At 39.1% G+C, this 27927-nt stretch overlaps 1 protein-coding gene across 1 annotated transcript in view; it reads right to left on the bottom strand.

Annotated features, from left to right (window-relative positions):
• Positions 1-5624: 5624 nt before the first annotated feature.
• Positions 5625-27927, bottom strand: part of mRpS30 (mitochondrial ribosomal protein S30) — a 116010-nt gene continuing 93707 nt past the window's right edge. The window contains exons 5-6 of the mRNA XM_067137671.2: positions 25277-25480; positions 5625-6153 (exon numbers count right to left, since the gene is read on the bottom strand). Coding sequence (XP_066993772.2) covers positions 5759-6153; positions 25277-25480 — 599 coding nt within the window. The 3' untranslated portion in view covers positions 5625-5758. The remainder of the gene's footprint in view (positions 6154-25276; positions 25481-27927) is intronic.

The raw sequence follows: 27927 nt of genomic DNA, 5'->3' as shown, positions 1-27927 counted from the left end.
CAGGAATACCCTCACCTTCAAACAGTCACAACTTGTTCTGGGATTTTGTTGGGACATCGTAACAATAAAGCCAAGTTTCGTCACCTGTAGCGATGCTATTGACGTTACGCGAAGTCCCATTTTCAAACTACTTTAGCATTTCTCGGCACCATTTCACTTGATATGTCCTTTGTTCCTCTGAAAGTGAATGGGGCACCCAAAGGAAACAAATATTTCTAACATGGAGATGGTCGAGTAGAACTGAATGAATAGCTAGTGCAGGGATGCGGAGGGTCTCTTCTACCTGCTGATATGTCAACTGCCTCTCTTGCTGCAACATTTTCCTCACAGCTTCAATATTTTCCTCAGTCACTGATTCAGACGGTCGCCCAGAACGAGGATCGTCTTCAACCCCAAAATTTCTCCTCTGGCACTCTTTGTACCAGAGGAAAGTTGTTGTCCGATGTGGACAGTCTTTCCCCAGCACAGGAATAATTTCCTCCAGGCACTGGTCAACAGTTAATCCACGATCAAAATTGTAGTGAATAATTGCATGATATTCACCTTTAGACCACACTGCTTTCAATCCCACTGCTTGGTAACAACTGGTATGAAGGTCGCACCTTGCTGTCTTCTTGACTCGTTTTCACCCCTCACCATAACAGGGGTGTCCAGCCAACCGTTTTTGCGCATTGCAAAATTTCCTAGTGCCCTTTGTATATTTGATGATGATGCTTGTTGTTTAAAGGGGCCTAACATCGAGGTCATCGGCCCCTAATGGTACGAAATGAAATAACAAAACATTCAAATTCATCCACTGAGCAAAATTTAAAAAATTGTCATGAAGAATGAATGGATGGACATGAACTCTACAAAAAAGCAAAAACAAACAAACAAACAAACAAACAAAAACAGTGGATCAGACTCAAAAAGAAGGTAGTTAATTAGAGTAGTACTGACCAAGGGACCATTTATAAAGCACAATGATGCTTGATGTCTGAATGGGTGCTAAATTCACGTCTAAGGCCCCACAGAATGGTACGTCGCGAGTAAAGTAGAACCATGGTATTTGTCATTTTGGGGGTACTGATCAAAAGTAGCGAAGACTCACGGTGGTTCACACAAGATGGTACTACTCACAAGTATTGCAATTCGTACAGGGAACGCAGACCTATGGTGTTTCTCACACAATGGCGCCACTCATAGCCAACGCAAACCGGTAAGGTTCCTCACCTAGGTGTACTAGTCAGGGGCGCCGGTTATTCCCATGGTGTTCCTCACATAGTGGGTACCAATCACAGGCAACGTTGACCCACGGTGCCGCTCATACAGCGGTACAACTCACAGGCTACGCCCAGACCCGCGGTATTGCTCACATGGGTACAACGCACGGGTACTGGAATCCACCAGGCCAGGCTTTTTACTGCAACTAATCACAAACCTATTTCGTACCAATTTAGTGATACTACTCGCAAGTACATGCAAGCCATAGTGTTCCCCGCATGATGGTACGAATCAAGAGTAGTTTCATGGTTCTAATTCAATCATCCCTTGGTCACCCCTTGTAGTCGCCTCTTACGACAGGCAGGGGATACCGCGGGTGTATTCTACATGTGCGTCCCCCACCCGCAGGAGGGTACATTTGATGAAACTAGTTTCAGTCTTGCTAAAGACCATTATCAGTCAAAATCAATGAAAGTTACGGCAAGGCATGAATTATAGATAAAATTTATGAAGCAAGCATGTATGTTGAAATTCAGTGCAAGACAAGTAAAGATTTGGATGTTAAACACTCATCACAATCACATGTCTTGTGTAAGTTCTCAGTTTTCTTCCACTTTTCTATACATCCACAAATCCACAAATCCACAAACATGCTGCATACTACAGCATGATTCATTGTGCATTCAATATCCCAATGTTAAAATAAGATCTTTTTAAAATTATTTTACGCCCACATTGGAGCACTTTAATCAATCCATATATATTTAAGTCTTAAGAGTATTAACTACAAATTTGGCTTAGGTTTCTTCTTTTCCTCCCAGAACTTCATTCTTTCTGACCTGGCTGCCCTTTCTTCGTCAATTATGGAGTACTGTTTTCATGTTAAGGTTTTTAGATTAAATCTCAAGTCTCTGTTTCTCAGGATCCTCTTCTCTTCTCTTCTCTTCTCTTCTCTTCTCTTCTCTTCTCTTCTCTTCTCTTCTCTTCTCTTCTCAGAAGAGCATTGTCAAGCTTAACTCATCTAAACCATCTTGGACTTCTTTGAACCAATTATTCTTGGTTTTACTTTTCCAAAAGCAGTTGAAAAGATGTTTCAGAACCTGGTTTCTTTAGTCTTGATATGGGGCAGATAAATGCAACCCTCCTTTTCTGCACTGTCTATTATTGACTCAGTTTCCTGGTAAACAACTTCATTAGGTAATAATCACCATTGTCCACCTACTTTGTGTTTTTGCTTATGATTGTTCCAAAGATTCTTCTCTTTGTCTTCTGTAATTTATCTGTTCTTGATTTGGTGTTCAAATTGAATAGTGTCCACTTCAGGTTTTACAATGGAGTCGTAGTGTTTGAATTTTGCATTTATCGAGAGAGATTTCTTCTTGTAGGTTGACCAAGTGATATGTTGTGCTTGTTTCAATTTAGTTGTTCTATTTTCTACTGATACTTTCTCATTTAATTTCCAAGTAATAATCTCCCCAAGATACTTGAATTCATTTACAATCTTAATTTATTTGTAATTATTCAGTGTGATAGTTAGTGATTCAACCATTAAGGATGGCATCATTTCAGTCTTTTCAAATGAGATTTGTAATTAGTTTTGCTGTTTTGTTTTTTTTAATTCCTCAATTTCGTGTTTAGCCTCTTCCGCACTATTCGCAAGCAGTGCAACGACATCTGCAAATGCCAGGCAATTGAGTTTGATATTTTTGCCAATCTTGATGTTTGGTTGGCATTTCTTATACATGAACTAAACACCATCAGAAACAAAGCCAAGACCAACGGATAAAATAAACATTGCATTGAAGGAATAATAAAGTCAGGTGGTGGTGGTGGTGATTTTTGTTTTAAGAGGAAGTACAACGAGGTAATCATCCTCTCTGAACAAATAAGTGGAAAAGAAATTTAAAATATAAAACAAAATTATTTATTCAACAAAGGATTTTGGAAACGCAGTACAAAATAAAACAAAAAATTATTATAAAACTAGGCCGAAAGGATTACTAACGTATCAAAAGGGAACGTACGTTCCCTGAGTAACAGTACACTTGTAATTTACATACCCTTGATAAGTCCACTGTCGCACATAAAGCGGATGACGAGATCAGCAGTAGTCGCGTCATCGGCTAGTATGCGTTCGAGTGTTTCCTGCAGGCCGAGGCTCCGTCTTAGAATAATAAAGTCAGACATCGACTTTCCACTACTCTCACTAAAGAAGAAAAAACTAACAAAATCTTATTTTCCACTTCACTTTTAATAATTCACAGATACACTAGATTTCTAACATTAAAAAAAAAAAAAACATGATATAAAAATATATTTTCATAGTTGGTTTTACAATGCACCAACACAGATATTCTTATGGCGATGATGGGATAGGAAAGCATTAAGAGTGAGAAAGAAGTGACTGTGGTCTTGATTAAGGTACAGCTCCTGGTGTGAAAATGGAAAACCACAGAAAACCATCTTCAGAGCTGTCGACAGTGGGGTTCAAACCCACTATCTCCCGAATACACAAGACATGTGATTGTGATGAATGTTTGTAACATCTAATAATCATCCATCACATCGTCGCCAGATGAAAGTAAGTTCGCTAAGTGCTTCTTTAACGTTTTTCTTAGGTGGGGGTTCCTTCTACGCGGGGAGTGCGCAGGTTTTCCAGCAGGTTGATCTGCTGGTGCTGACACACACCCTCCATCTGGAGGGCATGCTTCCCCCTTCACAGGAGGACACCCTTCTTCCCTGCCTTTTGTTTTTGTTTAGATGGTCAACAATGCCATCTATGCCAGCTTGGGCGTGGCTTGCACTGACATTTGGGGGCCCCCGTTATGCCGGCCTTTGTTTTCTATGTGGCACAGGCTTCTGTGTGGTTGAAGACTGGGAGGTCCCCACCTTCAAGCTTTTACTCTTTGCAGCGTTACTTACAGGAGCAACTGCTGCCCTGGACGCAGCGGTCTTCAAAGTTGTTGCTGAAATAAATGACGAACCTGGTAGACTCTGTGCTACAATGCTGAAATCTAGCGGCTTGGCAGGCGCATTCAAGAAATTAAACTTATGGCATGCTCCCTGGTAGGAAAGACCATCCATTGTCTTGATCTCCTAGATTTTCTTCTCACTGAGAGAGACAGGCCAGTTTTTATCTTGAGGAGAATGAAGACCAGAGCAGTTAGTGCACCTGTTTGGAGGTGCATTGTTCCGCACCATGGGCTTCTCTTCCACATGTACCGCACACAAACTGATTTGAACAAGGAGATACCATGTGCCTGAACCTTTGGCTTTGAAAACACCGCATGGGAATTATGATGTAAAGCCTCACATCGCAATAATAGGTTGTTACCTCGACTTTTTCTGATAACACTGACAACTTGAAGGAGACAATGAAGGCCCTACCAGCAATATTGTCACTGTTGACTTTGCACGTAATGCGCTAGATATATCTCACGCCACGGTTCTTCACGCCTTTCATTAACTCATCAGTGTTCAAGGTGACGGTGGAAGAGGACTCTTGAACCAGATTCGAGAATTTGTGCTCTTCCACCTTGACAGGGATTTTGCCAAAGTGGTCACATTTAAGCAACTGATCAGCCTGATCTGCAGTGCGAGCCTTTAACAGCAAACTACCATTGTGCATTTTCTTTAGGTCCTACAGGGAAGCTGGATCCTATGCACTCACTTTGCACTTGTTCACAGAGGGTTGACCCCTGAGGGAAAGACTTGGGTGGCAGACCACCCTGGACAGGGGTTTTGACGTTTATTGCCCATGTCCAAAAACATCCTCCTTGAATGCCATCCACTCCAGTCAGAGGCCACTGTAGCCGAACCAAGCAGCCAAGGCAAGACCCACCTGGGTCATGGCAGGTACTGCCCAGGTTCTGATGTTGAATGATGCCTAATATGGACTGACTGAGGCAATGAGCACCAGGGCTCTCTTCCTCAAATCAGAACGTGATAACAATAAAAAAGAAATGCAAATAAATTGATAAATATGCTATGGCATTCAACTGTGTGGGGGCCTGTGTTGTCAGGAGGATACTACTGCCAGGTACATGGCACTCCCACCTGACAAGTTGTGGACACCATCTGGACTTTCAAGCGTTATCACAAGCAGCACGCACATAAATTTTGATCGGTCTACAACTAACCCTCAAGAGGGAACCGATGGCTACATGACACTTTTAATCATCTTCTATGACAGGCAGGGAAAACCTGTGCCTAGGTGCCTTTTTAGTCACTGCTTATGACAGGCAGGGGATACCATGGGTGTATACATCATCTGCGGCCCCCATCACAGGGGCACTACATAGTGTATAAGGAGATATAAAAGTGGTATGAAAAGTCAATAAAAGACAGGAAAGGATATTTCAATTCTATTTGTTAACAAATATGGAACAGTCAGCAGTGGGAAGTATAACAAGAAAATGCCATCACAATACAACAAAGTGTTTCTTTAGAAATGTCCACAGTACAGTCAGATTAGTGATTTTACAAAATTATACTATATACAGGTTTATAAATATTTCAGCTGTATTTTCACAACAATATGATGTTATACACCTGCTCACGGGTAGTAGGTCTTAGCCCACTTCTGCTTCTTCTGTTTCTCATCTCTAACAGCCTTTGGTATGTAGGAAGGGGTGTGCTCATCATAGCGCCGATTATGTGGATTTATACCTAGCTCAAAGGGTCTCCTCCGGGCCTCCATAAAACGAGTTTTATTATCAATTTTGTAGATCTTTTCCCAATGATATATTTCATATGGTAAACGATGTCTAGGCCGATTTGAATACATGTGTTTGAAAGATTTCTCCAAGAAGATTCTCTCCTCCTGATCACTGATGTCTGCCAAATGTTGAACATCACCTCCAAGATATGGTTTCATATGGTATCCTTCTCGGATTGATGGCGCATTGAGGTAAAAGGCCAGCAGTTTCTTCAGCACGTCATCATTAAAACCTACATTTAAAAGAAGAAAAGCATGTTTTAGCATTGGTATTGGGATATTGAAACTGAAATGAGGACATTTAAACAAAATATTAACTGAAAGAACCAAGTAATAAAAATATTTAGCAACAAATTTATGACAGGAGTTGGAAACACACAGAAATAAAAGACAACCTAAGAATAAGAAACTATGAGAAAAAAATTCCATCACAAACAAATTCCAACAAGAACAGAAAATCATAAAATATATTGTAGAAAAATGATAACTGCATCAAGCTCCTGTCAATAAAGAGATACCTCTGCAACAGAATCAAAAACCTTGTATCCAACTTGCTCAAAATGTACAAATTCCCAGGAAAGAGCAAACTTACACAGGGGTAATGTATATTTTGGAACTTACCAAATTAAAATACAATATATTATCCTACAAAAATGAAGGTCTGATGAGATAACCAACACTTGATTTTTGCTGATTGTGAATATCAATATTGAAGATTTGTTGGTTTACAGGCTTCTGAATGTTTAGAGGGTAATCCCAAAAATAAGGTCTCCTACATTTTTATAAATACAGAACACTGTTTGTGTGGCTGTTGGTTACAATATTGTGAAGAGTGTTTCCCGCGCTCGCATATAAACATGTGCAATGCCGTACTGAGGCAGTCAGTCTTGGCTTGGCAGCCGTTGAGAATGGAGCTCCCGTTGGATGTTATCACCAAGTGCGAAGTGCGCGCAGTTATTCAGTTTTTGAATGCAAAAGGTACTGAACTAATTGAAATCCATCACCAATTGACAAAAGTGTATAGTGAGTCATGCATGGATGTCAAAAATGTTTGTAAGTGGTGTAGAGAGTTTGCAGCCGGTCGGACTGAAATTCACGACGAACAAAGGAGCGGGGGACCGTCAATTTCCGTCGAGACAGTCGTCAAGTTTGCGCAAATCATGCGTGAAGATCGGCGGATCACCCTGGATGATCTCTGCACTTTGGTTCCTAAGGATTCCCGAAGCACCACTCACAGAATTTTAACAGAAAAGTTGACATACCAGAAGGTGTGCGCAAGATGGGTGCATCGCATGCTGACTGAAGACCACATGTGGCAATGAGTTGATTCTTCCTGCGCATTTCTTCAACGCTTTGCAGCTAAACAGGACAAATTTTTGGACTCAATTGTCATGGGTCACAAAACCTGGGCGTTCCACTTTACACCTGAGACCAAGGAACAACCACGCCAGTGGCAGCATCCCTCTTCGCCAGAACCACGGAAATTCAAGCAAACACAATTTGCCGGTAAAGTCATGACAACTGCATTTTGGGAACAAAAGGGGGTATTGTTGGTTGACTTTATGCCCGCTGGGACCACAATTAATGCTGACAGGTACTGTGAGAACCTGAAAAAACTCAGACAAGCAATTCCGAACCGGAGAAGAGGAATGTTAAGGAAGGGCGTAAACATTCTTCATGACAATACTCGTCCGCACATCGCCCGGCAAACCGTTGCTCTCCTGCAACAGTTTCAGTGGAACATCATCACCCACCCACCCTACAGTCCCGACTTGGCGCCCAGTGACTATCAGTTGTTCCATAAGTTAAATAAACATTTGGTTGGAAAGCGATTCAGCACCAACGACGACGTGAAAGATTAGGTTCACAACTTCCTGAACAGCATGGCAGCAAGCTGGTATGACATGGGCATACAAAAATTGTCATAGCATCTACAAAAATGCATTGACTGAAATGATTATGTAGAAAAATAGCTAAATGTTCAAGCTGTAAAATGATGTAAACCATTGTAGAAATAAACAGGTCTATATATTTATAAAAAATAGGAGACCTTATTTTTGGGATTACCTTCGTATAATCCAAAAAGTGCACATTAACATACATAAGCAACCAGTCATTGATGAAGAAAGGTTTATGGTGAAATCCACATAATTTATAGTAATTATTATGCATAATTGATGTACATAACGTACTACAAATGAAATCTGTCAACACCAACAATCTTCCACTCATGCTCCCACCAGCAATGCTTCATATCAGATAAGAAATGCAAATTCTTTGATGACTAAATACAATGAGGTGTCCAAACATTATGAACACTTTGTTAACAAAAAATACTGCTAATAATAATAATAATAATAATAATAATAATAATAATAATAATAATAATAATAATAACAACACGAAGGTTGGGGCAAAAGTCATGGCAACTAGGCGAAAGGACAAGGTGTTAACTACGTATGTGGACAATGAATAGCACTGAAATATCATAAGAAACTAATTTATTATGGTAGTATACAGGGCAATATGGCCTTCCCGGTGCAAAAGAATGACAACACAGCACACATAAAGTGACATAACAAACCTGGGCCTAAAGACCCTCAAAGTAGTTCCCTGTTACTAACACCACACGCTGCCAACGATGTGGGAGGCGCTGAATACCATCTGCCTCAGCATTTGCCACACCATGTGTGAATCGAATCACCTGTTGGCACACAGCATTAGCAATGTCCTCTCGTGTTGCAAACCGCCTACCACGTAGTGATTCCTTAATCTTTCGAATGAGATCAAAGTCACAGGGCGAAATGTCGGGAGAGTATGGTGGGTGCTCCAATTCTTCCCATACCCAACGTTGCAGTAGCTGCCCTACACACTCTGCTTTATGTGGTTTTGCATTGTCATGCAGGATTATTGCACTGTCCACAAGATCCAGACGTTTCTCCCGAACGCCACGTCGTACCTGCCGCACCAGGAAGTCCCTGTAGTACTGTGCGGTCACTGTTCTGCCATGTGGAACAAAGTGGCAAACAATGACACCCCTGACGTCGTACGCAACGATCACCATCAATTTGACTGGGGAAGGATTCTGACGGACCTTCTGCCTCTTTGGTAATCCAGCATGTTGCCACTCCGCAGACTGACGTTTCAGTTCTGGTTCGTATGCCCTGGCCCAAAATTCATCAATGGCGATTATTCGTGACAAGAATTGATCGCCGTCCTGTTGCCAGCATGAAAGGTGGTCTGAGCATATTGCATAGCGCACCCACCTTTGAACCCCTGTCAGTGCATGTGGTACCCACCGTGATGCAATTTTGCACAGTTGCAGCTCATTATGCAGTATCTTGTGGATGGTGCGTTTCTCGATGCCACTTGCCCTCTCTAACTCCAGTAGTGTCCATCGCCTGTCTTCATCCAGGAGCTGCTCGATGATGGCACGTGCCACGTCGGTCCACACACTGACAGGTCGTTCCGAACATTGCTCATCACTGGTTGACACACGTCCTTGCTGAAACTTTCCTAGCCACCGTGCTACTGTACGGTATGGTAGGGCATTATTCCCAAGGGCTTCCACTAATTCACTGTGACATTCCATCGCATTTCTGCCTCTGAGAATGGCTATTTTGATGTAAGCGCACTGCTCAACATTGGTTAATTCTATTCGCACGACACTCACCAACTGACTGATTTCACAGCCCTCGCTGCGCTACTGCCAGCTATCACAGAGCCATCTGTTGTTCTGCATACACACTATGCCTGCAGAACTTCTACACGACACATACACGTTTGGGATCCGTTCACCTATCTACAAGAAAAAAATAGTTGCCATGACTTTTGCCCCAACCCTCGTAATAATAATAATAATAATAATAATAATAATAATAATAATAATAATAATAATAATAATAATAATAATAATAATAATAATAATAATAATAATAATAATGTTACCTTGTTTTAGTGCATCAGAGGGGGATATAAACATGAGGGGAATAACTGGACAAAGCATATACAAAACATTAAATTTTGAAAAGTAAACTTTCTGAAAAATCTTTTCTTTTTTAACTTTTGGCAGATCATTTTTTCTAGCAACAACAGAAATAAGTATTGGACAATACATAACAGACAAGCTTAGAAGTTTAGACAGTTAACGACCAGGGAGAAAAGACTCCAATTTTCCATAAAAGGCTTTTAAGTTTAAACCAGACCAACAGGTCATAAGTGACCAAATCTTTGGTTTGAGAAAGGAGAGAATGAGGCTTTAGCCTTTACAACATATTTCCTCAGTACAGGGAACATAGAATTTTATTTGTTCAAAGGGGTGTAACCGTACAACAGGGTTACAGATTTCATTTATCATTTATTATTATTATTATTATTATTATTATTATCACTAATTAAGCCGATTCATTAGATTTTATATTCTGTTTTTCATCATTTAGACTGTAATGATTAGGTATCATGCATATTATGTTATTTAATCATAGGTTAAGTGAATTTTGTTTGTAATTATTCTGTATAAAATAAGTGAGATTTGTTGGTTTCAAATAGTCATGCTGTGGCTTGTAACCCTGGCCAGATGAGCTGGCATAATTTTGCAATCGAGGCTATGTTTAACCGAGACTGTACTGAGCAAGTAGATTTTCCGCTGACACATGCAGGGTAGTCATCAGTAGTCCGCATGGGCAAGCTAATACGACACGACTGATAACATCAGTGCGTGGGCACGTGATTTCGACCAAGTGTCTGTATTCTCCAGTTACCGTATGTTGAGGTGGAAGGGATGACCAGGGAGTATGGAGATGAGTGGTCATCACGAGGTTATAAAAGTCTAAGATTGGTGGTGACAGCTAAGAAGTGATGATGATGATGCTTGTTGTTTTAAGGGGCCTAACATCGAAGGTCATCGGCCCCCAGCTAAGAAGTGGTTAAATGTCTAAGAGTAGTGGTGAGAGCTAAGAAGTGAAGGAAGCAGTGCTAAGAGGTGTTTTCAAGAGGTCTTAGAATCGTCGAAGAGGTCTACGAGTGGTAGTTATCTGAGTAGAGGCTGATACTGTGCTGATAGTGAAACATCATCTACTTGTGAGGATGGACTTCACAATGTGTTTCAATAATATTTTCCAATTTCTTACAATCTATTGAGTGGACGTAACCGCATTGGAGGTCACTACACTCGGGAAGGAAATGTAGGTCAACTCCAGGTTACATAAGAAGATAACAGCAGACGGCTCCCGATTTCAGCTCATTGGTTTTTCCAGGAATTTCAAGTTCAACAGCGGTGTGTGCAGACATCAGGTAATTACAGCATCAGACATGTTATGCATTAATAAAATGAAGAAGAATGTAATCAGCGGCGATATCATATTTCACTTCAAGTTCATGCCAATAGCTTTCTTTGTTTAGATTAAATTTTCTTTTTGATTGTAACAACAAGTCTCACTTTTATTTTATTTATATCGTGTCAGAAGCATACATAAGTTTAAAATTAAAGATAAGGAAAAACACAAAACTGAATATATATATTTTTTTTGTTAAATTAAAGTACGGCAATGCTTGTTCATTGTGACGTAAAATATAGTCATAAACTCAGTTTTATTTTAAGAATAACAAGTTATTCTATTTCCAAGTACAATCCTCAATTGTGGAAATGCAACCGTAATCTACAGTTGTCCTGATCCATATTCCTGTATATTGCCAGATGTGTGAGCTTATCACCCCACGCCTTGAGATAATTGAGATAAGAGGCATGCTCTCTGAATTTTGTTGTTTCTTGCAACAAATATAATGTATATTGTGTGAAGGAGATTAAGGTGTTAGAGTAGTGGTAGGAGTAGTCACAGGGGAAAGAAGTAGGAGCATCCAGAACAAAGTTACCTTTTTTTTTGCTATTTGCTTTACGTCGCACCGACACAGATATGTCTTATGGCGATGATGGGATGGGAAAGGCCTAGGAAGTGGAAGGAAGCAGCCGTGGCCTTAATTAAGGTACAGCTCCGGCATTTGCCTGGTGTGAAAATGGGAAACCACGGAAAACCATCTTCAGGGCTGCCGACAGTGGGACTCAAACCCACGATCTCCCAATTACTGGATACTGGCCGCACTTAAGCGACTGCAGCTATCAAGCTCGGTAACAAAGTTACTAAGAGGGAAATCAAACCCTCAACTTCAAAGTTTCATGCCAGCAGGATCTCAGGCCCCCGAACCTCAATTTAAAACTTACAGTTTACAAAGCCTAACGGGCCACGAATTCACATTAGGATATTACTTGCTTCATGTCGCACCGACACAGATCTTATGGCGACAATGGGAAAGGAAAGGACTAGAAGTGGGAAAGAAGTGACCGTGGCCTTAATTAAGGTACAGCCCCAACATTTGCCTGGTGTGAAAATGGGAAACCCGGGAAACCCATCCTCAGGGCTGCCGACATTGAGGTTCGAACCCACTATCTCCCGCATGCTCCTAACCGCATGGCCAACTTGCTTGGCAATTCACATTAGATTCATGAATTTACATTAATGAATTCACGTCAGTAATGAATTCACAGCAGAACACTTCTTGCTACATTTAGCAGAACATCACTTTCTGCACTTACAAGCTTAAACTACCCTACTAAACTAATCTACTATACTCACTACCCTTCTTCCATAGGGGAGCCACGCCAAATAACAGATTTAATGATCCAGAACACAAGAGCCAAAGCTCATCCTATATAGCCAAGAAATGGAAAACAAAGGTTAACAGAAAGGCCAAGAACAAACTGAAAGGGATCCTGAACACCTCAAGTGATTCCATGACAAGAAGGTCCGGTGACACAGAGGATAAGCCATACTACGAGGTGACAAACATAGCAAAAAGGTTAAAAGTCAAAACACGGGATAGAAAATTTAGAAAACTTAATCACCAAAAAGCAAAGTGAATAACAGAAAAGAGGTACACACTCGTACATCCTTAAAATTTTACACAGTCCCCATGAGGAGTCGCACACAGTCTGTAGACAGACTAGAAGGCCCACATAATAACACAGAACCTTACATTAAAAATAAGATAATCGCAGCACATCCTAAAAGTTACATACTGAAGAGGAAGGCTGGCATCTTCTCTTCACCACACATAGAAAGTTACATTTTAGGAAAAGTTGTGCCTACCTTATGCTGCCGCTACTTTGCTACCCCAGCCTCATCTGCCGCCTCCCAAAAGGAGACTTCACTTTATGTTGCACTCCCGAAGTTCAGATCAAGACAATCATATTAAGCTCAAACTCGCTCTATATAAAGGGACGGGCTGGATGCGGATTTAGAAAATGACGTAATTAGGCAGTCTGACTGGTAGATAATGACATTATAATACAGTAATCTGATTGGTTGAAAATGACAGTAGTGGCAACTTAGAAACAAAAGACAATCGGCCAGGGTGAGCCACCTAATGTAGAAATACAACCTGTGACAAAGTTCGGTGAATAGTCCTGTACTATCAACATAGATGAACAATACACAACAGTGACCTTACTGTCCTTCGAAATAGTCCCCTCCCATAACTATGCACTGCTGAGATCGACGATACATGTCCTGAAAACTTTGCAAAAAGGCTTCCCTTGGGATGGTGTTAAAAAGCCTCGTCACGTTTCGTTGGATGTCAGGAATATTGTCAAAACTCTTTCCTTTCAAAGCAAGTTTGAGTCGTGGGAATAGGAAGAAGTCTGGAGGATTGAGATCTGGTGAGTATGGAGGATGTTCAAGCTGCACCACCCCCTTTTTTGCAATGAACTGTTTGATGATATTGGCTGTGTCTGGGCAAGCATTGTCATAGACAAAAAACCATGAACCTTGATGTGCGTACTGGGGTAGTACCCTGAGTATTACATGAAACAGGTCAAAAGTTCAATGTACAGTGCAGCATTCAACGTCGTTCCCTCAGGTAGAAATTCCTTGTGGATAATGCCTTGACTATCGAAAAAGGTGATGAACATCTTTTTGATATGCGACGTTTTGGCTCTGATCTTTTACCGACGAGGGGATCCTGGAGAACGCCATTCCATGCTTTGCCGTTTCGTTTCAGGGTCGTACCTGAGACGCCAGGTTTCATCCTCAGTGACAATGCAGTTCAAGAAATTTGGTGTCACATCCGCCGTTTCGACAAAATCCTGTGAAGCCTCTAAATGTGCCTGCTTCTGATCGTCAGTCAAGTGATGTGGCACAAGACGAGAACATGTTTTCCTCTTCCCTAACTTCTGGGTAACGATTTGTTGCATGGATTCACGATTAATCTGCAGTTTATCTGCTATCATGGGCACAGTTAATCGCCGATCGTTCGTGATTAATGTCCTCACCTTCTCAATGTTTTCGTCACTGACGGCGGTCACCGGTCTTCCGCTATGGGGGTTGTCAGAAACACTTTCCCAGCCTCCTCGAAAACAGGTGAACCACTCGTACACACACTTTAAGGACAGTGCTTGATCTTCATAAACACGTACCAGCATCGCATGCATTTCTTTCAGTGTCTTGCCAAGCTTAAAACAAAACTGTAAATTGATCTTCTGGTCGTTCATGTTTGTGTTCGCCATTCAGAACCAATGCACTAAACACGCACTATGTCAAACAGGTCTTACACGGCACACACGCGATGCTCAACTGAATAACATTGGCAGCAGGTGGTCAAACCCTGCTGCTACGCAGGTGCAGCGTTGAGTGTCACCAGTGTTACCGGATCGACCGTTCGGACTTCATTCACCTAACTTAATTATCACAGGTTGTAATATTCAACTTAGAAAACACAACAGTAGTGACATCTTCAGATACACCAGCAAATTAAAAAGTCATTGTCCAGTTCAAGCGGTCTCCATGAGATTTCTCTATCAGCATGTGTTTGCCTAGGCTCAGGGACAGGCCGTACTACCGATGATGATGATGATGATGATGATGATGATAGATTTAAAATGAAGTTGGGTTCAAATAAAAAATACAAACTATGACAAAGTTAACGACTGTATAATTCCAAATACCGCTCGCCTCTGAATAAGACCTGCACGCCAGAATTTCTAATGACAAAATTTGGAAAACAATCACACGTTTACTTACCGGTACCGTCTTTTTTAATTTCTGCAAATGTGTCACAAAATTGCTAATTTAAAACACTTTACAAGTAATAAAAACACTAAAAACACCACACAGAAATAAAAAACTAGTACGACATACAAACCAGTCACAATTCAATGTCATCAGAACTACCACCGTCAGAATTTTGATCACCATCACCTTCCCATACATATTCATTCTCACTAACATCCACAGAATTTAAAATTCCACATTCCTTGAAATTTTTCTTCAGCAAGTTGTTGGAGATGCAATCCCATGCAGTCTTTATCCATTTGCATAGGAGTTCCACTTCGGATTGTTTCACTCATCCAGTTGGTGTCAGTGTGGGGTCGCTGGCAGATGCCATCCACTCGATGTAGAGCTGTTTCAACGCAGCTTTGAAAGGCCGGTTCACACAATATCCAATGGATGTAGCATAGAGGTCAGCCCACCGGGAATTACTGCCAGATATTTTTTTCCTTTTCTCATCAATTCCTTTATGGTATCTGCAGTATACCCATGATAATTGTCGAGCACAAGCACGTTTTTCTTCTGCAATAAAGTTCCCAGGTGACATTGCCAAACACACTTCACCCAGTCCTCATTTAGATCACTGTGCATCCAGCCGGATTCTTGGGTTCAAACGAAAATATCAGACAGCAAATTTCCTTTCAGGAGCTGTTTTTCTTTTCAGAACTACAAACGGAGGAAGTTGGTTTCGTCAGCTAACATGCACAACATTAGTGCGCAGTGTTGCTTTTTGTTACCACCTGTCCTGATAGTCATGCTTTTAGAGCCCTTTACGTGAACCGTATTGTCTAGTGGCATTTTGAATTAAATGGGAGTCTGATCAGCTTTCCCAGTTTGAGAAAGCAAAGAGGAATTTTACTTCCGCAAACAAATAACGTAGCAATGAAAGGACGTCAACTTTTCTTCGTAGGCAACAGGGAGACGTGAAATAGATGTACGTTTTCATATACACAATCCATTTCTTTGATAAAAGGTCCTTATCCACCCAATACTTGCAGTAAACTCATCTTTTTTAAGTTCCATTGAGATCTCTAATGATTTTAGTTGACATTTCACGTAATACACCATAACTTAGTTCACGTCTTTCAGTCATGTATTCATGAAGCCATTCCTCAATTTCAGGAAACTGTGCACTTTGCCCTCAGAAAACTCTACAACCACGGTTACTTTTTAATAACATTTCCTTCATCTTCCTCCAATCGCAAATACACAATTCATCAATATCATATTTTCTGCTAGCAGCATGATTTCCGACAGTTTCAGCTTCCGTTACAACTTTAAGTTCCTCACTCACAGTAAATGAATGCACATGCCTTTATGAATTCATCACTTGTTAACACTAATGCTTCTTCACTCAGAACACAAAGTATTAATCAACTGCCACACCATGTGGTTCTGGTAACACGAGAGTGAGCGTTGGAGCAAGATTTCACCCAGTCATTCTATACTATATAGTATCAAAAAGGTGGAAAGATTTATACTGTTCTTTAGATCAAGAATTTTGATACGGACCATGAAGCTGATTACTTGTAATTGAAATTAAAGCCGTTGCCAAGTCGCGCGACATGAAACCGTTGTTGCCCCGTGTATAATGTATTATGTGACAATGATATGACAGGCCTAAACATGACCCACACCCAAATTTAAGGAGCAATATTTCTGTAAAAAAAAAAAAAAAAGTGTGGGTAGTATTTGGGACTATACGGTAAATGGATTCACTGATAGTCTTTATTAATTTTATTTGTATTAATGGTAGTTCAGTTTTGGTTCGATTTGATCTTTCTGATGTACCCCAAATTGGTGTTGGAGATGACTGGGGTACTGTTCAATACATTTGCAACAGCAAATTGCATATTAAACCACCCTCTGGCAAGGAACTGAAGGAGACTGCAAAGAATTTTATCATGTGTTTTGAACTGTCCAGGTACAATTGATGCAGGACATACTTAAGTGCCTATTTTGGTCGGGAACAATGTATTTTAATTATAAACAATACCTTTCCCATTGTTCCGCAGTGATGCCAACTATAAATTAATTTTTATTGAAATGGGAGAGTATACACGCTATGTGCATAATTATTGGCCCCAATGTGCAGAGAAGGAAGGAACAAAATAATATTTATTACTACAAAGAGCTTTACCACTACGGCCCCGAGTTGACTTCAAATTCTGAAGCATTCAATGTACATACTATTTACGAAATGCATATCAAAGACCTAACAATCTTTCATCAAGGAATACTTTAAATCAAGAGTGCTATTCACAACAGTGATCATTTAAGAATTTATAAAGCACAACTGTTATTCCCAAAAACATTATCTAGAGTTCAATGGACAATTCAACTGTTTTTATCAATCATATGACTTATAATTTAAACAAAATTTGCTAAGATTGTGTTTTAAATGTTGTACCATACATCAATATTTTTTAATGTGTCCTGCCAATTTTAATTATGTCTATTTGGTATTCTGATATATTAATATTAATTTATTACAGCTGATGATGTCCCTTAGGGGACGAAACATGTAATAATATAATAAATTATAAATTGTATAATATTTATCTTAAATATTCTCTATCTGATATACAGTAGAAGTCCGCTATAGCGAGTATGGCATATAACGAGAACCCATTATAACGATAACTTTTGTCCGTCCCTTCAAAATTCCTATATTAAACTGTGTATTATCCTTCGGTTACAGCGAAAGCCCTATCACTGACGCATCCGTTATTACGAGCAATTATGCGCGCTCGATTTTTTTCCGTTGCTGATATTTATCCACCCAGTCATTATACTGCATGCGATCGATCATCTTTGGCACTGTATCGTTTTCTCGCTATGCCCACCAGTGAGCTCTCTCCTCGTCATTCGAAGGCAATGTCGGAGTCAATTAGTAATACCCGTCGACTGCTCTTCCATAAGGAAAATGAAAATGAAAGGGGAGAACATGTTTTTGTAATAAATGCATAAATAACGTGCTCGATAACCATTGTTAACTCATTAAAGATAAACGCTGAATAAATGATCGCTTAATTTTAATGCTAAATACCGCAATTAAGTAAGAATGAGATAGGCCTACACCTCGAGAAATGGCAGAGTGCATCATTGATCACGAGGTTAGTTTATATTTTCTCGCGTCCATTAAATTACGGAAAGGCTATTATCATGTAAATTTATAGCGAGAAGGTTATAATTTCCCTACTGGCGCTTGAAGTATGTTTTCATCATACATACAGTACGGATAAGTTAGGATAGGTGATGCTATCTGAATAACAAAACTGAAACGTTTGCCACAAAATGCGACCGATCATCTTCGGTACAGTATAGTTTTCGCGCTATGTGCATTTGCGAGCTCTCTCGTAAACATTCGAACGCGATATTGGAGTCGATTAGTAATACACGTCGACTGCTGTTCTCTAATGAAAAAAGAGGATAACACATTTTCGTAATAGATGCGTAAATAATGTGGCCGATAGCAGTTGTTAATTACATGTTAACTTGTTAAAAATAAAGGCTGAAGTAGATGATCTCTTCATTTTAATGAATTTTAATTAAATTAACTAAGAATGTGATACACCTCAAGATATGGCAGGGAACATCAATAATTTCAGAGGATAGTTTATATTTTTTCGCGTCTAGTTAAATTTCGGAAAGCTATTCCCATGTCATTTTTAGTGAGGAGGTTATCATTTTTTTTACATGCGTTTCTAACAGGTTTTCATGACACGTATTGATTTATTATAGCTGATGATGTTCCTTAGGGGACGAAACATGTAATAATATAATAAATTATAAATTGTACTGAATAGGCGGGCCACTGGTTTATAATATTTAAGAAAACTGAATTGTTTGCCACAGAAGCCTCTGGAGTGATACCGTTTTTCTCTGAATCCAAAACGACGTTTTTTTCTCAGAATCTCATGTGAAAAATCAAGGGTCGTTTTGCATTCACGGCCTGATAGTAATGAACACCACTGGCAACTACAGCAATAACCATGCTGTTTCTTTTCACCCCACCCCCCTCCTGCGCACACAAAACTCATTAACAATAAACGACCGGCTATTTATCATACATCGCTAGTCGCGCCGACCGGTTGTACAGTGCCTATGTGTAATGTCACTGGATCTCGGGAAATAGTGAAGAGAGAACAGCATTCTATTATCCTCTACAAAAACGTTTCTCAAATCTGCAGAATGGCATCAAAACATGCGAGCCTTTGAATTCTTAGAAAGGCCATGGCTACTCTGTAAAAGAGTTATAACGTGTCTGCTGTACATGACGCTTAGTAAAATTAAGTTTTATAGACAGCAGGAATATTTTCGTGATGGATCGTCGTAATGTAAAGATACGTGGAACAGGTATTGCCGGCAAATTTTCAACGGGTTCTCGTCGATGTTATGATGCCAATTTTAAGCTAATGACTATTAAACACTCGGAAATGTATAATAATTGTGCAGCTGCAAGAAAATACGGCATAGGCCTACCTAAAGCCAATATTCGGCGTTACCGTCAGATAAAGATAGCTTAAAAATGCGTACCAGTACTGAACAAAAAATGCATTTGGTGGCCCGCAACAAGGACGCTTTTAAGAAATCGAAGATGAAATTGTGAGATATGTGTACAAAAATGCAAAGGGCGGAATTGCCATACCGCGGCGCAATAAACTCGTTCGTTGACTTTCGAAGTCCGCGATTAAGACATATACATCGCTAGTCGCTGAAGTTGGCCGAATCCGGCAAGCAAGACGTGCGTGTAGCGGCAGCCAGTTATATCTGATGCTAAGTGAAAGTAACAGTTTTATAGTAAGCAAGAATATTTTCCTGATGGATAGTCGTGTTCTAAAGACGCGTGGAATGTGTATTGCCGGCAAATTTTCAACGAGTTCCCTTCAATATTATGTTGCCAATTTTAAGTTAATGGTTATTAAACCCCGCTGAAATGAAGCATAATTGTACAGCCGGAAAAAAAAAAAAAGAAAGAAAAAAAAAAAGCATAACTGAAGCCAAAGTTTGGCGTCTACAAATAGTCTAAAAAAGCATACTGTATAAGAAAGACATTCATATGATTTTACAAAGCCTGATTAAAACTTTTTGAAGGAAAAAGTGGGGCTCATCTTGGATTCGGATAAATACAGTAATATATATTTTTCAGAATGATATTAAACACACACTTTCACGTAGTGTCGGATTTCGAAAAACAATAAACAAGTAAGCCGTAGTGTGGATAATATCCGCGAAAACGCAAGTTTTGAACAAACTGATTGCCATTTCGTACTGATTTTAATGCGTATGGGAGTTTTCCTGACTTTTATAAAAATCGGATATAACGACAATTCGCTATAGCGAGTAATATTTTCGCCGTTATGAATTCTTGCTATAAAGGACTTCTACTGTAGAGTCAATATGGGATTATTGTTATTAGAAATGAAGCAGTTAAAGCTTGTTACACGTAATGTACCAGCTGTACGTTGTGAATGGTGTCTTGAGTGCATCTTCAATGAACACCTCTTCGTTTAGGTTTTTGAAGTCTCAATAGGCAATTAATTTAGGCTCATATTTGGGACATTTCAGTCAGTATGTTGTGTAAATAAAGTCATGTTGGCTGTTGTCCATGAGTCTGCAGTATATCAGTATTGTTTGTAATGATCAGATCCAATAGTATATGGGAAGTAGCTGCGTGGTGAGTTGGATTAAGGGGAAGGATCGTCATATTGAGTGAGGTAAGCATGCTTTTCAGTCATCTAGATTCATTTTATCATGTCAGTATTAAAGTCACCCATTACTGTAAGTACATGCTCATACCTGGGTAATAGGTCCTGGAGCGCTTCCTCCAGATCTTCAACATAGCTTGTCTTCGGTGCACAATACACAACACCCAGTAAGACTTAGCACTGTGAATGTGCAATTCTATCAATAGGAATTCTGGCCCATTGTGAAATTTGCTTGGTGTTCTCTGTATTTCTTTGAATTTGATATTGTTGTGCAGATATATCTCTAAGCCTTCCCCACCTTCTCCTACTAAAACAGTGTGTAACCCTCCATACGTACCAGTGAAGATGGGATACTTGGTTTTAACCACGACTCGGATATTAACATGGCATAGAAGTTGTTGTTAGAGAATATTTCTGAGAATTCAGTGAAATGGGAAATAAAGCTCTGTGTGTTCACATGGCCCACATGAAGGGAGCCCGGAGGTATCGGAGGAATGTCATTGGGACACTTAGCAGTGGTTTGGGAAGGGGAGGTTGAAGTTTGACCAGGCTGCATTTGGAAATGGGGGATTTGCAGGCTGTAATTAGAGACATTTCCTTCCTTTAACCTATGTGTATGTTCAGTCCTCAGTCCGAAGGCTGGTTGGATCCTCAACAGTTCCGCCATCAGCTGTCATAGATGGCCTAGGCATCACTGAAGAGGCGTACTAGGGAAATGAGGAGTGAGGTAGTTTCCCGTTGCTTTCCTCACCGAGCCAGAAGTTGCTATTACATATCAGTCTGCCAAGCCCACTGAAATGCATGCACCAACTGACCCTATGAGCAATATTTTCACACCATTCATAGCAGGGACTGGCTGCAGAAGGAATGGCATTACTAGCATCACTCATACCTGTCACTTTCATTTTGTCAAAGCCAAGGATAAAGCTGAGACAGATCAATGAAAGTAACAAAATTGCTCTAGCCCATACCAGAAGACATAGTGCACTGTAAACACTAGGTCCCGCCTTTAACCTAAGAAATGCAAACTTGACAGTTTCTAAATACTAAATGAACTAGTTCCCTGGAATCTGGTTAAGCCTAATTTAGGTTATCAATAAAATTTACAAATATTTACAAATATTTACAAATTCTATAATCTGTATTTCTAACGAATTATATTTTTGGCCGAGTTTTAGCCTAGGCTCATAGTTCTTGAAGATTTATGATCCGAATTTTCCTGTCACCTTGTTTCACCATCACTGTCCCATCCTCCGAGCACCTATTTTTTCACGCCGTACTTCAAAATTGCTTCCTGGCTGTTAGTGAATAGTATGTTCCTCTTCCGACAGGACAACAGTAAGCGACCACATGAACAGCCAGGAGAGATGGCTGGATGTGGTCAGAAAGGACATGACTTTTATCGGCCTCCACCCAGAGGACACAGTGGATCAACAAAGTAGTGGTTGAATATCCAGAGAGCAGACCCTGAACCAGCGCAAAATCGCTGAGATGAAGATAATTTGCAAATATATCAGAGACAGGATGCCTCAACTCTGGTTTCTTATTATTATGTTTAACAGCAACTTCATTACATACATGGCTTCCTGAGCCTAACATAGGGAAAAACTACTGGTGTTCAAGTATTAGAGCTGAAGATTGATGGTGACTGACTGATTTAAACAAGCATACCAAACTTGTTTTAATCAATACACCATAATTAAACTAAAAGAGTTCTTATTTTTCTGGAAAATAAGTATTAATGCTATGAGAAAGACTGCTACAAGAAAGACTCGTACCAAAAAGGCTTAATAAGAGGGTTACACAAGACAAGAAATTGTACAGAAAAACTAAAGTTGATGAATTTGGGACTTACCTTAAATCACAATTCAGTTCTTGGATAAGTGAAGGGAGTAACGTGGATACACTTTGGGCTAAATTTAAAGGAATCATTTGGGAAGGAGAGAAGAGATTTGTACCTGTTAAGAAGGGTAAAATGACCTCACACCCTGTTTATTATATAAGGGAAATAAGAAAATTAAAAAGAAAATGTAGAATAGTAAACAGGAAAATCAAAGAGGGCAGCGAGAGTAGAGAAACTAGAAAACAGCTAATGAGGGAACTGAATAGAGTGAAAAAGGAAGCAAAAGAGAATTATATGAATGGCATACTTCAAGACGGAAATGGAAAAAGCTGTATTCATATATCAGGAATCAAAAAGGAAAAGGAATCCAAATTCCTACAATTGTGGGAGAAGGGGGTGAACACTATTTAACAGATACTGAGAAAGCAAACCTCTTTAGTAGGGAATTCCGAGATTCAGTAGAAGATTGTCAGGACTTGGAAACCGTAACAGAAGATAGAGAGGGAGAGACACAGAGGGAAACAAGAAGCTTCTCATTCACAAATGAAGATATTTTCAGAGAAATCCAACTGCTTCAGCAAGGAAAAGCAGCAGGAAGTGATCAAATTACTGGGGAGGTATTAAAGACAATGGGGTGGTACATAGTGCCTTATTTAAAATTTCTCTTTGACTATGTCATAAATAATAGTGTAATATCAAAGGAATGGAAGGAATCTATAATAATACCAATTTATAAAGGAAAGGGTGATAAAAGGAAACCAGAGAACTACAGACCAATCAGCCTGACCAGTATTAGTTTGTAAAATACTGGAGAGTTTAATATCAAAGTACATCAGAGGGATATGTGATGATAAAAATTGGTTCATGAGGAGCCAGTATGGATTTAGAAAGAAATTTTCTTGTGAGGCACAACTGGTGGGATTTCAGCAGGACATATCAGATCAATTGGATTCAGGAGGTCAGCTAGATTGCATAGCCATAGATCTTTCTAAAGCCTTTGATAGAGTGGAACATGGAATATTATTAAAGAAATTGAAGGGAATAGGATTGGACGTAAGGGTTACACGTTGGATAAAAACATTTCTAAAATCAAGGGTTCAGAAAGTCAAAGTAGGAAATAATGTATCTCAGGAAGAGAAAGTTTGGAAGGGAATTGCACAGGGTAGTATAATCGGTCCGTTACTTTTCTTAACATACGCAAATGATTTAGGGAACAATATACCATCAAAAATGAGATTGTATGCAGATGACATAATTGTTTATAGGGAAATAAACAACATTGAGGATTGTTCAGAATTACAAAGGGACCTTGAAAGTATCCAACAATGGGTTGAAGAAAATAATATGAAGGTTAATGGAGGCAAATCAACTGTTACAACTTTTACAAACAGGAGCTTTAAAACTGAATTTTAATATACTTTGGATGAGGTAGTTATCCCAAAAGATGGCAAGTTCAAATACATAGGTGTGAGATTTGAAAGTAATTTGAAAGTAATTTGCAATGGAAGGGTCATATTGATGACATTGTTGGGAAAGCATACAGATCATTACATGTCATAATGAAGCTACTTAAAGGATGCAACAAAGAATTAAAAGAAAAAAGTTACTTGAGTATGGTTCGTCCATTATTGGAATATGCAAACAGTGTTTGGGATCCTCACCAAGAATACCTAATAAAAGAAATAGATAGTGTGCAGAGGAAAGCAGCAAGATTTGTAACAGGGGATTTCAGGAGAAAGAGTAGTGTATCAGAAATGTTAAAGGAACTTGGGTGGGAAACTTTAAGTAAGAGAAGGGAGAAAACTAGACTTATAGGATTATACAGAGCCTATACAGGAGAAGAAGCATGGGGAGATATCCGTGAGAGGCTTCAGTTGGAAAATAATTATATGGGCAGGACTGACCACAAATATAAAATTAGAAGGAATTTTAGCAGAAGCGATTGGGGTAAATTTTCATTCATTGGGAAGGGTGTGAAGGAGTGGATCAGTTTATCAGGGGTAGTGTTTGATCCTTTTCCAAAATCTGTACAGATATTCAAGAAGAGAATAAACAGCAACAGAGAAAATAAATGAAGTGTTAGAGGGCATTCGACCAGTGCAGGTTATTGTAAATAAAAAAATGTGTGTGAATAAATTAATTCCATCCCCTGGTCTAAGGAGTTTGGACAGCCAAAGTAGGGGACTGCCTGTAGGGGTGAAGTACAGTGGGGACTTCAAGGACCCTGGGACCGCTACGGTAGCTGTGAAGGCCCTTCAGGAACTCTGAAAAGTGGTGGCAAAAGGGGCTCTGGTTAAGACGCAGCAGGTCGTTATGCTACTTAGGATCCAGAACGGGTAAAAAAAATGTAAATAAATAAATGCAATGTAAATATTAATCTTATACCAGTTGTATAGTATCATTTGAAGTAATTCCACATACTGTATATCAGTTGACTATATTTGTAAGTAGTACAGGAGATATTATAAGTAGAATTTTGTAAACAATATAAATTTATTAAGGATGAGCTGTGTGTTTAATAGAAAACATTGTTAGCGTAAATTGTATAATATTGTATTATAGGAAAATTTTCTTCTCTTGTTAATTTAATATTTAGTGCTTGACAATAATGTATTTTAGTGTACCATTTGCCACCGAGTTAGACACCTCATTTGAAAATAAAGAGATTTTGATTTTGATTTTGAAATACATCACAGTTACTCACCAACAACTTGTCCATTCTCCACTGATTCAAAGAGTTTCATTGTGCCTGTTCCCCAACACAGGTTGCGTCGTGGATTCTCAGCTGCATAGTGGGAGTGTAGTAATGTAGTGTTCAACTGATACACATAAAATGACCAGTACTGCCCATTGCTTATGACAGTCTGAGTGACGAAAGGATACGTCACATCATTATAAGTCGAAAAGCCTGTAAACAAAACAGAACTGATGTTTAATGATTTCCAATAGTAGTTAGCTTTTTTTTTTTTTTTAAGGTGTTCATATGTGTAATGGCTAGAACTTGAATTTTTTAATACAAATACCTATATTTATTTACCAGCAATGACCCTTACATTATGTTTATGTTTAAAGTGCTAAACTTAAAGCCATGTCTCATGTATCCAAAACAAAAAACAAGAAGTAATGAAGATGATGATTTGAAGGACATTCTAGGAATTGTAAATGACCTAGGGGAGTGTATATGCGAAGATTTACTGAAGGCAGAAGTATTTACTCTGCAGCATGTAAAAATGGTTGGATATAAGGATAATGTCCACGTAGAGGAGGTGACTAATGCTAACAAAGTACTAAAATTTACCAATGATAACAAAGATATTTACAAAAGAAGACACAAGAGTTGAAAACTAGAAAAGCAGCTTAGTTGCAGGCCAGTTAGCTTGATGTGTGCTGCATGTAAGCTCTGGAAAAGCATTATTTCTGATTATATTAGACACATTTGCAAAGGCAGTTTGGGTCTACAATTATTCCTCTCAGGATGAACTTACAGCATTCAAACATTTTTTTTCTATTGGCTTTACGTCGCACCGACACAGATAGGTCTAATAGCGATGATGGGATATAGGAAAGGCCTAGGAGTTGGAAGGACGCGGCCGTGGCCTTAATTAAGGTACAGCACCAGCATTTGCCTGGTGTGAAAATGGGAAACCACGGAAAACCATCTTCAGGGCTGCCGAAAGTGGGATTCAAACCCACTATCTCCTGGATGCAAGCTCACAGCATTCAAACAAGATACAGCAGATATTACACTCATAGATCCACAAGATCAAATGCATGGTATTGCTATTGATCTATCCAAGGCCTAGGAAAGGACAGATCATGGAAGATTACTGACAAAAAGGAGGGCTATTGGAAAAGACAAGAAAATGACAGAACAAGTGGCTCAATTTCTAGAAAATAGAACTCATAGAATTAGAGCAGGTGAAGCATTATCTGAAGTTGTAATGATTAAGAGGGGATTCCACAATGCAGCGTGTTTGGAGCTCTGTTTTTTCCTATGTACAGGGTGGTTTAAAAAACATGACCAGATATATTAGGGCTAGGGGTTCGTCATATTCATAAATAATATGAAAAAAAATATTCGGTATCACACACTGTTGTCATTTTATTATCTGCTGAAGTTAGCCAATCCGGATCACTTTGAGGGTGAATTCAAATGGGCTTTGCGAGACGGTGTTGTTAAGTCTGCACATGGCTTAAGACATACGTTAATTCTTCACTAATGCTATATTTGAATTTTGGAGGAGTTTTAGAAAAGTGTTAGATGACTCATGTTCATGTTTCTTTAAGTGATAATTACTCCTATGTGAGGCAGGTCATAGATTTGGTTACGTTTAACTTCGCCATGATTGATATTATTAAATGCTATGAACTTAAAAAAAGATTCCTGTGTGCTGAAGTTAATTAAGTCTTCTATTTCTTTTTCACAAGTGAACTGTGATGTGTGTTATCAAGATGTATACTGTATATGTGCCAATTTTGTGTAAAATCCAATGAGTTGAACTCGCATGTTAATTTCATCAGGAGTTGTTATTGATAGTAGTATTAATATTTTAGGAATATTCCCTTACGCTAGTGTTGAGGAGACTTGTTCATACTTCTTTGATTGGTAATGCGGTCCTCAGTATGATTCTTTTTATGGTTTTCAGAATTGACATGTTATGGTTAGTGTCACTGATCTATTATACGTTAAATCTCCTCATGCCTAGAAGTAGTGTTACAGGTATAGGATCCATTCGGTCATTCGAAGAAACAATGGCTGTTATGGACTTAGGGGTTTATTTTTTAAATTTCTTTTTCCTTCTCAAATGAACAATGTGTAACTAAACTGAATTAAAACTTGAATAATCATTTACTGTTACAGTTCAAGATTAGATGTTCAAATCCTTAAATATGTGTAAAGTTTGAGGTAACTAAATTGAACTAAAGCTTGGATGATCATAAATGACTACAGTTTGAGATGGATATTTGAATCCTTAAATGTGTGTGAAGTTTAGAGATCAGAAATACTTGAATTAAGCCTGAATGATCATAAACGATTACAACAGAAGACTGGATATTTTAATCCTTAAATATGTGTACAGCTTTGAGACCAACATAGACATTATTACATGGTTTGAACCTGGTTTCAATTAAAGTGACAGTATTAATATTTAGCTAGTAATTCAAATCATGAGATACATTTTTGGTGAAGCATTGATGATTCAGAATTTAAATGATAAATTTAATAATGATCATTTCCATTATCGTTCTATTATCCTTTTATCTGGGCAAGATAGTAATTTCTAGATAAATAGTCATTTTGAATTTTATTTCTTATTTTCATTTAACATCCTTTATGCACTTACATCCCATCTG

This window comes from Anabrus simplex, chromosome 1, assembly GCF_040414725.1.
Source record: "Anabrus simplex isolate iqAnaSimp1 chromosome 1, ASM4041472v1, whole genome shotgun sequence".
In the NCBI taxonomy this organism is placed as follows: domain Eukaryota; kingdom Metazoa; phylum Arthropoda; class Insecta; order Orthoptera; family Tettigoniidae; genus Anabrus; species Anabrus simplex.
Note: the sequence above shows the minus strand (reverse complement) of the source record. Positions and strands in the feature narration are given on the sequence as shown.